At 46.3% G+C, this 13,681-nt stretch overlaps 2 protein-coding genes across 2 annotated transcripts in view; one reads left to right on the top strand and one right to left on the bottom strand.

The window, feature by feature from the left end:
* Positions 1 to 502: 502 nt before the first annotated feature.
* On the top strand, positions 503 to 12,510 carry MTFP1 (mitochondrial fission process 1). Its single transcript, XM_077297178.1, has 4 exons — positions 503 to 830; positions 11,017 to 11,144; positions 11,696 to 11,928; positions 12,216 to 12,510. Exons 1-4 carry the CDS (start codon positions 767 to 769, stop codon positions 12,295 to 12,297), a joined length of 507 nt encoding a protein of 168 aa, XP_077153293.1. The 5' UTR covers positions 503 to 766; the 3' UTR covers positions 12,298 to 12,510.
* LOC143816587 (zona pellucida sperm-binding protein 3-like) overlaps positions 12,503 to 13,681 on the bottom strand; it is a 32,678-nt gene continuing 31,499 nt past the window's right edge. The window contains exon 10 of the mRNA XM_077297166.1: positions 12,503 to 12,684. Within this exon, the coding sequence (XP_077153281.1) occupies positions 12,536 to 12,684 (149 nt within the window). The 3' untranslated portion in view covers positions 12,503 to 12,535. The remainder of the gene's footprint in view (positions 12,685 to 13,681) is intronic.

Consider the following 13,681-nt stretch of genomic DNA (forward strand, 5'->3'; position numbering starts at 1 on the left):
ACATCTCAGGAGCAGACTACACGTCCTGCCGCCGCCGGCACATCTCAGGAGCAGACTACACGTCCTGCCGCCGCCGGCACATCTCAGGAGCAGACTACACGTCCTGCCGCCGCCGGCACATCTCAGGAGCAGACTACACCTCCTGCCGCCGCCGGCACATCTCAGGAGCAGACTACACGTCCTGCCGCCGCCGGCACATCTCAGGAGCAGACTACACGTCCTGCCGCCGCCGGCACATCTCAGGAGCAGACTACACGTCCTGCCGCCGCCGGCACATCTCAGGAGCAGACTACACGTCCTGCCGCCGCCGGCACATCTCAGGAGCAGACTACTACACGTCCTGCCGCCGCCGCCTACTGCTGCACTGCACTGACTGCAGAGTTGTGCTTTCAAATACCGAGCCCTAGGCTTGCAGTGTCACGTTACCTTGCTGCCGTCCACTCATTGGTTGAGCTCGGACAGGACTCTGTTGGGACTGTGTGACAACTACCTGCCTTTCTTTGCGGCGTAGACGGTGGTCGGTACAGTGTACACACAGTCCAGTGCTCGGGAGCGGCTCCTCACGGCGCGCATTATGTAATGACAGTTCTCCCTGGCTTCTGGCCTCGGTGCAGTGCATTATTTATATACCCTCCCTGGATGATTAACCATGTACATAGCCCGCATACGGCTGTAAGATGTAACTCCAGCTGTTACCTGCCGGCTGTGTGGACGAGGACTCTTGTGTGACAGTCCCTGACTGCAGTGTCCTTCTGCTCTCCGGGTGATGGCCGGGCACAGCGCGGCGGAGGAGCCCGACCTGTACAGGGACACGTGGGTCCGGTACTTGGGTAAGTCACCGGTAACGGGGGCACTGAGCGCTGTCTGCCGTGTCGGTGAAGAGCTGCACTTTGCTTCAGTACGTCCTGTAAGGGATTCGGAAAGTCCTTGTGACTCTGCCGGGGATACAGTTTGTTGCAATGGTGCCTGCACACTTCCCATCCCCCACCAATGGCAGGAGTTGTCAGGTAGTCAGCGACCCTCACCCTACACACGGTTATCATGACTGCGCATCAAAATGCTGTCGTTTTTTCTTATCAACAAAAAGCCCCATGGCTGCAGTCTGCTGGTAAAAAAAAATGTGATCACACGGTACAAATAAGCCTTAACCCCTTAATGACAGCCAATATGTCTTTTAACTGACCTGAGATATAAGGCTACGTTCACATTTGCGGTCAGCGCCGCAGCGTCGCCGCATGCGTCATGCGCCCCTATATTTAACATGGGGGCGCATGGACATGCGTTGTGCTGCGTTTTGCGCCGCATGGCCGCAAGCGTTGGACGCAAGAAACGCATCAAGTTGCATTTTTTTTGCGTCCAACTTTCGGCCAAAAAGGACGCATGCGGCGCAAAACGCAGCGTTTTAGCGTGCGTTTTTGCCGCGTTTTTGTTTGCGTTGTGCGCTGCGGCGCACAACGCAAATGTGAACGTAGCCTAAGAGAATAGCCTCCCCATACAGGAGACAATCCAGCAGCTGTCGGCTGTACACTATAGCTGACAACTTGCTGCATCAGCCACGGTCAGTGTTGGCACCGTCCATATCTGTTTAACCCCTTAGATGCTGCTGTCAATAGTGACTACATCATTATAAATGGTTCAGAGTGTGGGGGCTTCCTCTTTATCCCAATTGGTGCCCTCAGATCATGATTGTATGGTCCTGATGTTTGCCAATGCAATTCACGACCAACTAGCAGCCTTAAGGCCCCGTCTCACATAGCGATTTACCAACGATCACGACCAGCGATACGACCTGGCCGTGATCGTTGGTAAGTCGCTGTGTGGTCGCTGGGGAGCTGTCACACAGACAGCTCTCTCCAGCGACCAACGATCAGGGGAACGACTTCGGCATCGTTGAAACTGTCTTCAACGATGCCGAAGTCCCCCTGCAGCACCCGGGGAACCAGGGTAAACATCGGGTTACTAAGCGCAGGGCCGCGCTTAGTAACCCGATGTTTACCCTGGTTACCAAAAAAAACAAACAGTACATACTCACCATCTGATGTCCGTCAGGTCCCTTGCCGTCTGCTTCCTGCTCTGACTGAGTGCCGCCGTACAGTGAGAGCAGAGCGCAGCGGTGACGTCACCGCTGTGCTGTACTTTCACTTTCACTTTGCGGCGCTCAGTCAGTGTGGGAAGCAGACGGCAAGGGACCTGACGGACATCAGATGGTGAGTATGTACTGTTTGTTTTTTTTGGTAACCAGGGTAAACATCGGGTTACTAAGCGCGGCCCTGCGCTTAGTAACCCGATGTTTACCCTGGTTACCAGTGAAGACATCGCTGGATCGGTGTCACACACACCGATTCAGCGATGTCAGCGGGACCTCAACGACCAAAAAACGGCCCAGGCCATTCCGACACGACCAGCGATCTCGCAGCAGGGGCCTGATCGCTGGTACGTGTCACACATAGCGAGATCGCTACTGAGGTCGCTGTTGCGTCACAAAACTTGTGACTCAGCAGCGATCTCGCTATGTGAGACGGGGCCTTTAGGGTACGTGTCCACGTTCAGGATGGCCGGCGGTATCGTCGGAGCGGCAAACCCGCTCGGCGCTAAGCCCCGCCCCCTTCTGGGACGCGATGATGCCGGATGTGTTCACTGTACACATCCGGGATCATCGCACCCCTCGCATAGCGCCCTGTGATATTCCTTGCGGCGACGCAGCGTCGCCGCAAGGAACACGGACATGCTGCGATCTTAAAAGACGCACAGCATGTCCGGAGTCGCAGGGCCGCCACGTGCGTGTTTCCACGCTTAGTGGACACGGGATTTCAAAAAATCCCCTCCACTATGCTGGAACATCTGGACGCTGCGTGTTTGACGCTGCAGCTCTGTGCAGCGTCAAACACGCAGCGTTTAACACGCAGCGTTTACTGACCGTGGACACACACCCTAAGGCTATGTCTCCACGCTCAGGATGGCCGGCGGTATCGCCGCAGCGGCGAAGCCGCTCGGCGCTAAGCCCCGCCCCCTTTCTGGGACGCGATGGTGCCGGATGTGTACAGTACACATCCGGGATCATCGCACCCCTCGCCATAGGGCCCTGTGATATGCCTTGCGGGGACGCTGCGTCCCCGCAAGGTGTACGGACATGCTGCGATCTGAAAAGACGCGTAGCATGTCCGGAGTCGCAGGGCCGCCGCGTGCAGGTTTCCACGCATAGTGGAGACGGGATTTCATAAAATCCCCTCCACTATGCAGGAACATCTGGACGCTGCTTGTTTGACGCTGCAGCGTCAAACAAGCAGCGTTTACTTACCGTGGAAACATACCCTTAGGGTATGTGTCCATGTTCAGGATTGCTTCAGGCTTTGGTCAGGATTTTATGCAGGTAAAATCCTGACCAAAAATGCACCTGAGGTCACTGGCAGGTCACCTGCGGTGTTCCTGCGTGTTTTGCTCATTGTAGCAACATGCTGCGTTCTGGAAAAACGCACCGCATGTGCGTTTTTGCGGGAATTCCGCATGCGTTTTTTAATGCACAGTGGAGACGGGATTTCATTAAATCCCCTCCACTATGCGGTAACATCTGGACGCTGCGGCTCAACGCTGCATCAAAAACGCAGCGTTTCCTGAACGTGGACACATACCCTTAGAGTCTGATGGCTGTTGTAACCTGTTCAGAAGTTAGAGGCATTTAGGTGGTAAAAATACATATTTTCATTTCTGTCATTCCACTTTGCATTAATTCCTGTAAAGCACCTGAAGGGTTAATAAACTACCTGACTGCAGTTTTCAATATGTTGGGGTGCTGTTTTTAAAATGGTATCACTTTTGGGGGTTTTCCAATATATGAGACCCCTAACGTCACTTCAAACATGGATAAGTCCCTAAAAAAATAAATGTAGTAAATTTCCTTGAAAAAATGAAAAATTGCTGCTACATTTTTAGGGCATGTTCACACTTGCAGATTTTGCTGCGGATTTTTCCGCAGCGGATTTGGAAAAACCGCATTGAAAAACCGCTGCGGTTTTCCCTGCGGATTTTCCTGCGGTTTCTTCTGCGGGTTTTCAACAGCACTTTCCTATTGGTGCATGTTGGAATCCGCAGAAAGAAGTGACATGCTCCTTTTTTTTTTCCGCAGCAATTCCGCGCGGTTTTTAAAGGGATTTTCCGCAAAGTGGGCACAGCGGTTTTTGTTTTCCATAGGGTAACATTGTACTGTACCCTGCATGGAAAACTGCTGCGGATCCGCAGCGTCAAACTTCCTAAAATGCTAACAAAATAAAATAACATTTTACAAATGGTCCTGATATAAAGCCGACATGTGGGAAATGTTATTTATTAATGGTTTGCTGTGGTATGACTATCTGGATTAAAGGGATAAACATTCAAATTTCGAAAATTGCTAATTTTTTTACATTTTTCTCAAATTTTTGATATTTTTTATAAATAAACACAAAACATATTGACCTAAATTTACCAATGTCATAAAGTATAATGTGTCATGAAAAAACAATCTCAAAATCACTGGGATTTGTTGAAGCGTTGCAGAGTTATTACCACATAAAGTGACACTGGTCAGATTTCCAAAATTTGTCTCCGTCACTAAGGGGTTAAAGGCCCCCTTATATTGAGGGGGCCAGGCGGCACGTCTAGTCTGAATGTGCCCGGAAGTAGGCAAATCGCATACTTGTAGTCATGTGACCTCTCGCACTCACCGGCAATAGTGGTGATCCCTGACAGCATGCAGTGCACAGCCTGGACAGCCAGGCGATTTGCGTACTTCCGGGCACATTCAGACTAGACGTGCCGCCTGGCCCCCTCAATATAAGGGAATTTGACAGAAGCCGCACACGTCTAGTCGGCATGTGACCGCATACTTGCAGTCATGTGAACGCTGTCACTGGCAATACGATAAATCTTGACAGTATCCATGCCGCGCCCTGTAAGGATTCAGGAGGCTGCAGTCACAGAATGACTAGGGGCTTTTAACAGAAGCCCGGACAACCCCTTGAGGGTATGTTTCCACATTCAGGAAACGCTGCGTGCTTGACGCTGCGTAGAGCCGCAGCGTCCAGATGTTACAGCATAGTGGAGGGATTTCCTGAAATCCCGTCTCCACTATGCATTAAAAGACGCATGCCGCAGACCCACGGAAATGGACATGCGGTGCGTCTTTTAAGAACGCAGCATGTCCTTACAATGCTGAAACAACCCAAGGACAGCGCAGGTGACCTGCCAGTGACCTCAGGTGCAGATTTGGTCAGGATTTTACCTGCATAAAATCCTGATGCAATCCTGAACGTGGACACATACCCTTAGGGTATGTGCACACGCTGCGGATCCGCAGCAGTTTCCCATGCGTTTACAGTATAATGTAAACCTATGGGAAACGAAATCCACAGTGCACATGCTGCGGGAAAAAAACGCGCAAAAACACAGCGGTTTATTTTCCGCAGCATGTCAATTCTTTGTGCGGATTCCGCTGCGGGTTTACACCTGCTCCAATAGAAAACTGCAGGTGTAAACCCGCAGCGGAATCCGCAATAGAAACTGCGATAAATCCGCAGGAAAAAACGCAGCGGTTTTGCCCTGCAGATTTATCAAATCCCCTGCAGAAAAATCCGCAGCCCTCACAGATACGTGTGCACATACCCTAAGAGGAAACAGTGACATTGTAGTGCGGCCTGATCTGTGGACAGCTTTGTATACAGAAGGAGAAGCTGAGCAGAATAATATATAGGATTGTGGGAAAAGATCCAGTATGTACTCTGCTCATTGACATCCCTGCTGTTTGTATAGGAGTCCAGTGGGCGGTCCTGCTGTGATTCACAGCTATGTGCTGCAGAGTAACACAGAGAAGACTGCAGGCACTGAATGGGACCGCTCACCGGGCTACATACAATCATCACAGATTTCAATGAATAAATTACACGTTTTACTGAAACTTTTCCAGAAAACTGAGTTTTAAGAGCTCCTCCTCCTCTATAATGTATTGCTGCAGATCAGACACCATCATCCACATAGTAGGTTCCCTTTAAGAGCTAATTTGGTGTTGTCCGATTTCCTGTGCCACCCTCGATCCTACACCAGGCATAACTTTTGAACCACCATTGTCCCTTTAAGAAAGTGTGCAAGTGTAGAGGACAACATGATAAGTCCTCCCTATTTATATATTACTATGTGCTAGAACACTCCCCAAATCCCATGCCAAGGCTTATACAGGTGCCACCCGTACACATGCCCAAGCTAGGCTGGGTGCGCAGATTGCACCTATTTATAGAGGTCTGGAGCCATATTCCGAATATCCTTCACACACAAGGTTTTCTCCAGTGTTCACAAGACTTTATGGCCCAGAAGCATCAGATCATCTTACACAAGAGTGCTGAAAAGAATAGGCTGTCCTGTCCTGTCCCTGGCACAATGCCATCCTGAGTAGTCTCCAGCTTTTCTAAACCCTCCAATTAGGTCTTACCATCTCCTTCCTTTTGTCAGCTTTTCACCATGATCAATGCTGCAGTTTTGTGGCTTTGATGACAGTAAACCAGGCCATTTTTATTCATCGCTCTTAACAGGCTTCAAGGTAATTTTCCCATTTTCAGAAGGAGCAGCTGAGTGACAAATCTGGAACATTTCTCGTCATTAGTCTAAATCACGGATGATAAAATGTGACTACAGCAGACATTGATTTTTTTAAATGAAATACTGGTACTGGGAAAGTCACTTAGCCCCCCGATTCCTTAGGCCTCTGTCACACGTCCTTGTCTCCAGTATGTGTGGTGACACTTACACATGTAGATTCATTCAAGTAAATGGGTCTGTGCACATCTGTGTGTTTCCATGGACCATGTGTCCCTGGGCAAAACACGCTGACATGTCCATTTTTTACCATCAGCACGGGAAAAACGTCCTGCACATGGGCACACATGGATGTCAGCCGTATGACATGCCCCAGTGCCTGGGAAGAAGCGGTACAGTTAGCGCTGTTCCGTTGCACCGCGTGCTGAAAACAGCACACGTCATTTTCCCTTGCGTCACACTAGCGAGTTTTACGGACGTATGAGCGCAGAAAATACGTCCGTAAAATACGCATTACACACGACCCAATCAATCTCTATGGGGCTGCTCCTATCAGCCTTATATTACACATCCGTAATATACGGTATTGTACGGCCGTAGAAAATCGCAGCATGCTGCGTTTGTCAGCGTATTGCGCAAAAAATACGCCAATGAAAGTCTATTACACACGGACCAGCAGTGTGACTTGCGAGAAATACGCAGCGGCTGCAATTAAATTACCGGCTTTTGTGCTCTCTCGCGCTGAAATATATATATAACCGTGTGTATATATATATGTATATATATATATATATATATATATATATATATACACACACACACACACACACACACAGTGTTCCAAATTATTATGCAAATTGGATTTAAGTGTCTTAAAGATTTAATTGTTTTGTTTTTCAAATAAACTCGTGGATGGTATTGTGTCTCAGGGCTCAATGAATCACTGAAATCAATCTTAAACACATGTGATAATGAGTTTTCCAGGTGATTCTAATTAAAGGAAAACTACTCAAAAATGATGTTCCACATTATTATGCAGGTCACAGGTTTCAAGCAATATGGGAAATAAAAAGGATCTCTCTGCTGCTGAAAAGCGTTAAATAGTGCAATGCCTTGGACAAGGTATGAAAAAATTAGATATTTCATGAAAACTTAAGAGTGATCATCATACTCTGATGAGATTTGTGACTGAAACAGAGCACAGACAGAGTTCATGCAAATAAAGGCATAATGAGGAAGTTTTCTGGCAGACAAATTCATTGGATTAAGAGAGCAGCTGCCAAAATACCATTACAAAGCAGCAAACAGTTATTTGAAGCTGCTGGTGCGTCTGGAGTCCCTCGAACCTCAAGGTGTAGGATCCTTCAAAGGCTTGCTGTGGTGCATAAACCTACTATTCGGCCACTCCTAAACAGTGTTCACAAGCAGAAACGGTTGCAGTGGGCCCAGACATACATGAAGACTAATTTTCAAACAGTCTTGTTTACTGATTAGTGTCGAGCAACTCTGGACTGTCCAGATGGATGGAGTAGTGGATGGTTGGTGGATGGCCACCATATCCCAACAAGGCTGCGACGTCAGCAAGGAGGTGGAGGAGTCATGTTTTGGGCTGGAATCATGGGGAACCAGCTGGTAGGGCCCTTTAAGGTTCCTGAAGGTGTGAAAATGACCTCAGCAAAGTAAATAGAGTTTCTGACTGACAACTTTCTTCCATGGTCTAAAAAGCAGAAACATGCCTTCAGGAGCAAAATCATCTTCATGCATGACAATGAATACCTCTGAGTAATTGGCTGCTATGGGCATAAAAGGAGATAAACTCATGGTGTGGCCACCATCTTCCCCTGACCTCAACCCTATAGAGAACCTTTGGAGTACCATCAAACAAAAGACCTATGAGGGTGGGAGGTAGTTCACATCAAAACAGCAGCTCTGGGAGGTTATTCTGACTTCATGCAAAGAAATACAAGCAGAAACTCTCCATAAACTCACAAGTTCAATGGATGCAAGAATTGTGAAGGTGATATCAATGAAGGGCTCCTATGTTAACATGTAACTTGGCCTGTTAGGAGGTCACATTCACTGAACAAAAAAGCTATTTAACTCCAAAACATCCTAATGCTGCAAATTCCACAAATGAGCATTTTCAGTTCTTTAAAACATATCAAATGTTTAGAAATACTACTGTGCCTAATAATTTGGAACAGTGCATTTTGAGTTTTTATTCATTTTGGAGATTATACTGTTATCATTGGGAGGTTTCTTCAATAAAATTCGATGTATACTCTAACGGGTGATGACTTTTATTAGACTGACTGTCATTTGCACTGACCATTTAGGAAAATCCGAGAAAAATGTCATTTGCATAATAATTTGGAACATAGTGTGTATATATATATATATATATATATATATATAAACTGTATATATGTTTTAACGAACATTTGAGCCCATCAATCCATTAGATGTCGGTTTTGCAAGGCTGCGAAAAAATATCGCAGTACGGATGCCATGCGCAAAATACGCTGCCACACCCTGCCTACGGATCACTATTTTGGGAACATTTCTACGCATTACAGCCGTAAAAAACGGACCGTATTGTCTTACGCCTAGTGTGACGCCGGCCTAAGGAGTGTTATATTCAAGTGAGAACAATGACAGCAGGCGGCAGCTGATGGGACTATTACTTCCGTCAGCCTACACCTGCTGCTGCTAATAACGGTGACATCAGGTGGCAGCTGATGGGAGTATTCCTCACCAGCCGCCTGCGCTATAAATAAAGAAAAAAAAAAAAAGGCGTGGGTTCCCGTGTACTTTTTTTTTTATCCAGCCAGACAAAACTGACAGCTGGGGGCTGCAACTCTCAGCCTTAGCAAGGCTGATTATCACGAATAGACGGGTTAATTTAAACAAACAGGTGGGGGGTCCCACCCACCCCCTGTTTTTTACAACCAGCCTTGATAAAGCTGACAGCTTTCTCAGACTGGTAAGGGGCCATGGCTATTGATCCCCCCCTGAGCCCAACAATGGCAGGCCCCAGCTGCACATAACAGGCACATCTATTAATTCTGGCGTTTTTTTTGCCTGGCTGGCTATAGAAAATACAGGGGAACCCACAGCGGAATTTATTTATTGCGCAGGCGGCGGGTGAGGAATACTCCTGCTGTCCCTGTTAGCAGCAGCAGGTGTAGGCTGATGGGAGTAATAGTCCCATCAGCCACCACCTGCTGTCATTGTTGTCACTTGAATATAACTCATTCTTGCCGGTAGAGCAGAGGAGAATGATGAGAGCTGTCTTCAGCACCCGGCGCTTACTGTACCGTTGCTTTCCTGGCACCCGTGCGTGTGGTACTGATGCAGCATTTTATTGCCATACGTGTGCCGAATGAATTACACACACGGACATCGACATCTCCGGTACTGGAAATATCGGGACATGTAAGACTGGCGTTACACACATCACTCTTAATGAAGGTGTGGTACAGTACGAGAAGCATGAATCGTTAAGAGGGGCAGATCACTTAACGATCAGTAGCATCATACACGTGCTGTGCGCCTTGCTAGAAATAAAGGTACGCCACAACTGAACACTAGACGGGCGTTGCTATGCCCTAGTTGCGCCTGCACTGTTTGAAAAGTTGTGAAAACCTGCACAATTTTTGCAAGTGTTTCACGCAATAAAACTGGCGTACAAACTTTGAAAAGTCGCCTGAATGGTGCATTGTAGGTGAAATCAACATTTTAAGGCCAGGATCACACATATGCGAGATACGGCCGAGTTTCGCAGGTGAAAACCCAGCTCTGGCACTCCGGAGCCGAGCGTGCGGCTCCATGTATTGCTGTGTGGCTGCACGCTCCGCTTGTATGTTTGTTGGTATAGAAGAAGAAAAAAAAAAAACCAAGAGCCGCTTGCAGTTATTTTACCATTACTCCCTATATCTATCCTAGCATCAGAGATAGAAGAAAACTGAAGATTGTATATTTGAGTGGATTTAACAGACTGACAGCAATGCAGCTCTATAGTAGACACTTATTAATTCATCAACCCCCAAGCCATAAATGGGTCCCGAGTGGGGGAAAAACTAAAAATACAACCCTTCTCACCAGCACAATGGCCATGGATGTCTACCTTGTTGAAAAACATATGACAGTGAAGTCATTTTTTGCTTACATAAGATATTCAAGAAACTTTGGCCTAGTAGTAAATCTCCTTAAAAAAAAAAAAAAAAAAAATCCATACTGCATCATTCTTAACCCCTTAATGACCGCCAATGCATCTTTTTACTGATCTGCGGCTAAGACTGGCATCTCCCAACAGGTGATAAACCTGTAGCTGTCGGGTCTACACTATGCCTGATAACTTGCTGCATCAGCCACGATCAGTGTTGGTAACGTGTTTAACCCATTAGATGCTGCCGTCAATAGTGACTACATCATATAATGTATTTTGTCTTTCAGGTTACGCCAATGAAGTTGGGGAGTCATTTCGGGCCCTAGTACCAAAATCTCTTGTTTGGGCAACCTATGGTGTAGCCACGGCTTATGTAACTGCAGATGCGGCTGATAAAGGACGAAGAGCTGCACAGGTATTTATTCTAGTTAATAAAAGGCTATGTGCACAAGCTGCGGAATGGTGTGCGGATTTTTCCGCACTGATTTTGATAAATCCACAGGGCAAAAACCATGCATTTTTCCTGCGGATTCTACCGCGGTTTTACACCTGCTGTTTTCTATTATGGAGCAGGTGTAAAACCGCTGTGGAATCCGCACAAAGAATTGACATGCTGCGGAAAATAAACCGCTGCGTTTCCGCACGTTTTTTTCCTGCAGCATGTGCACAGCGGTTTTTATTTTCCGTAGGTTAACATGGTACTGTACACCTCATGGATAACTGATGCGGATCTGCAGTAAAAACCGAAACGTGTGAACATGGCCTAAGATTGTTTCTTATGGTGGCTTTCTGCTAGGTTGTAGCTCTACTGTATGTTCTCACATCAGCGTTATTAATGGAGATATTCTGTGTTCACACACACACAGCAGATTTCTGCAACCAAAAGTCCAAACATCTGAATGGACAAACTCAAGTCCTCAAACTTTTAATCTTGTACAATTTTTGTACCCATTTTTATTTTCTTAGGCAAACACAAATGGTCTAGGTCGTACAGCAGATATCACAGTGGCTGTGGTAGATACCTTTGTTTGGCAAGCTCTTGCATCGGTGGCCATACCTGGGTTTACCATCAATCGAATATGTGCCACTTCTCTTTATTTGATGGGACGTGTTACCCACTGGCCTCTCCCAATACGAAAGTGGGCTACTACTGCAATAGGACTCTCAGCCATTCCTGTCATTATAACGCCAATTGACAGGTACGTGTCATTTTTGTGATAAACTCTATGAAATTTAAGGGCTTGAACCTTAATCGAGAAGGCTTTAGACAGCTGCAGTGCTGGCACACTCAGATTTGCCACAGTCCCAATTCTGAATGTAATTTTTACCATAGAACCCCCATCATACCATAAGTGACCTCTGTACTCAATATTTAAGTAATCCCCATTGCAGTCAAAAAGGAATTATAGATTTCCTTAGTAAATTCAATACATCCTGATCTGGCATCCAAGTTTCCTGTACTAACTTTGCATGTTCCATTCTCTAGATCAGTGGACTACTTGATGGACTCAAGCCTTCGCAAACTCTATAATACACACAAGCCAAATGAATCTCGGCCTACTTCATAGCAATGCTGGTGAACATGAGAGCAGCACTTTTGAAACTTTTATGAACTATGCAAATAAAGCCAACAATGAAAACCCTAAAACACTGTACTGGACCTAGCTTACAGTGTCTTGCATATACTTTGATTTTTGCAAATAGTCTTAAGCTTCCATACCTAGTTGTATGCACAGCAAGTTTAGAGGTGAGGCTATAAGAATAAATCCCACGTTTTGTGATGGTGCACATAAGTTTATTAAAAAGTTAGTTTTCATTAGTAACGAGCGATCGCTTCTCTAGTTCTCCATAGTCCCTTCTGGATGTGCGGCCGTACACAGCAACACCCACAGACAACAGGAGGAGGACTGCCAGCTCAAGGAAGAGGGCTCCAGCAGCAGGTGGTATTGGGAAGGCTGAGGGAGAAAAGAATATAGCATTTCAGTGATATGCACCTACATTGCATCTGTTCTTGGATTTCGGCAAATTTAGATTTTAACTTTTGCATAAAATAGTAAAGCAGAAAGCTCCCACAGCATAAAACCAGCTTAGGGTACACAGCCATTCACCATCTTCTGCAGGTAGGAGTGAGGGGGTTAAATTAAAAGGAGCTTCTGCTTGCTCTTTAGGAATCCAGTGCACTTACATAAATCTGTATGTAGCAAAATCTGTGTAAGAGTATTATATTATGCAACAGGAAAGATATATATCTTGGTACCGTGTTAGCCAGTAGATAGAAAAATGTTTAGAATTGTGAGTCCTCAGTGGTTGATACCTTTTAATGGCCAACTGAAAAGATGGTAACAAATTGCAAGCTTTCGAGACTACTCAGGTCTCTTCATCAGGCATAGACTAATACAAATTCTGAAGAATCACATATTTATGCACAACATAGCACAGAACAAAAAAAAAAAACAAAAAAAAAAAACATGGATAAGACAGGTGGCATTGAGGACTCTCAATTCTATATTATGCAAGACACTGAGCAGTACATAGGCCTATGCAAGACACTGAGCAGTACATAGGCCGGGGTCACTTGCGAGTGATGCGAGAAACTTGCGCGAATCTCACATAAATACCTGGCACTGCTGCCGTCACTCAGGACCGGAGTGTGCGGCTGCATCAAAATACATGCAGCCACACGCTCCAGTCTGAGTGCCGGGTATTGATGAGTTGCACAAATTTCTTGCATCACTCACAGGTGTGACCCCGGCCTCCTACAGAAGTCAGCAAATGACTGTCTAGTGAGATAAGCATCACTAATCTGCTTAATTTAACAAGATTTGAACTTTTGTGCCAATAAACCATACACTGAAAGATTTGTTGTATCCCATTACATCTGACCTGTGGTGCCCCCACCATTACAAATACATTGTTTGTCTTTTCAGGCCACCAATGCAACAACTAGGGAAT

The sequence above is a fragment of the Ranitomeya variabilis genome, chromosome 1 (genome assembly GCF_051348905.1).
Source record: "Ranitomeya variabilis isolate aRanVar5 chromosome 1, aRanVar5.hap1, whole genome shotgun sequence".
NCBI classification, from domain to species: Eukaryota; Metazoa; Chordata; class Amphibia; order Anura; family Dendrobatidae; genus Ranitomeya; species Ranitomeya variabilis.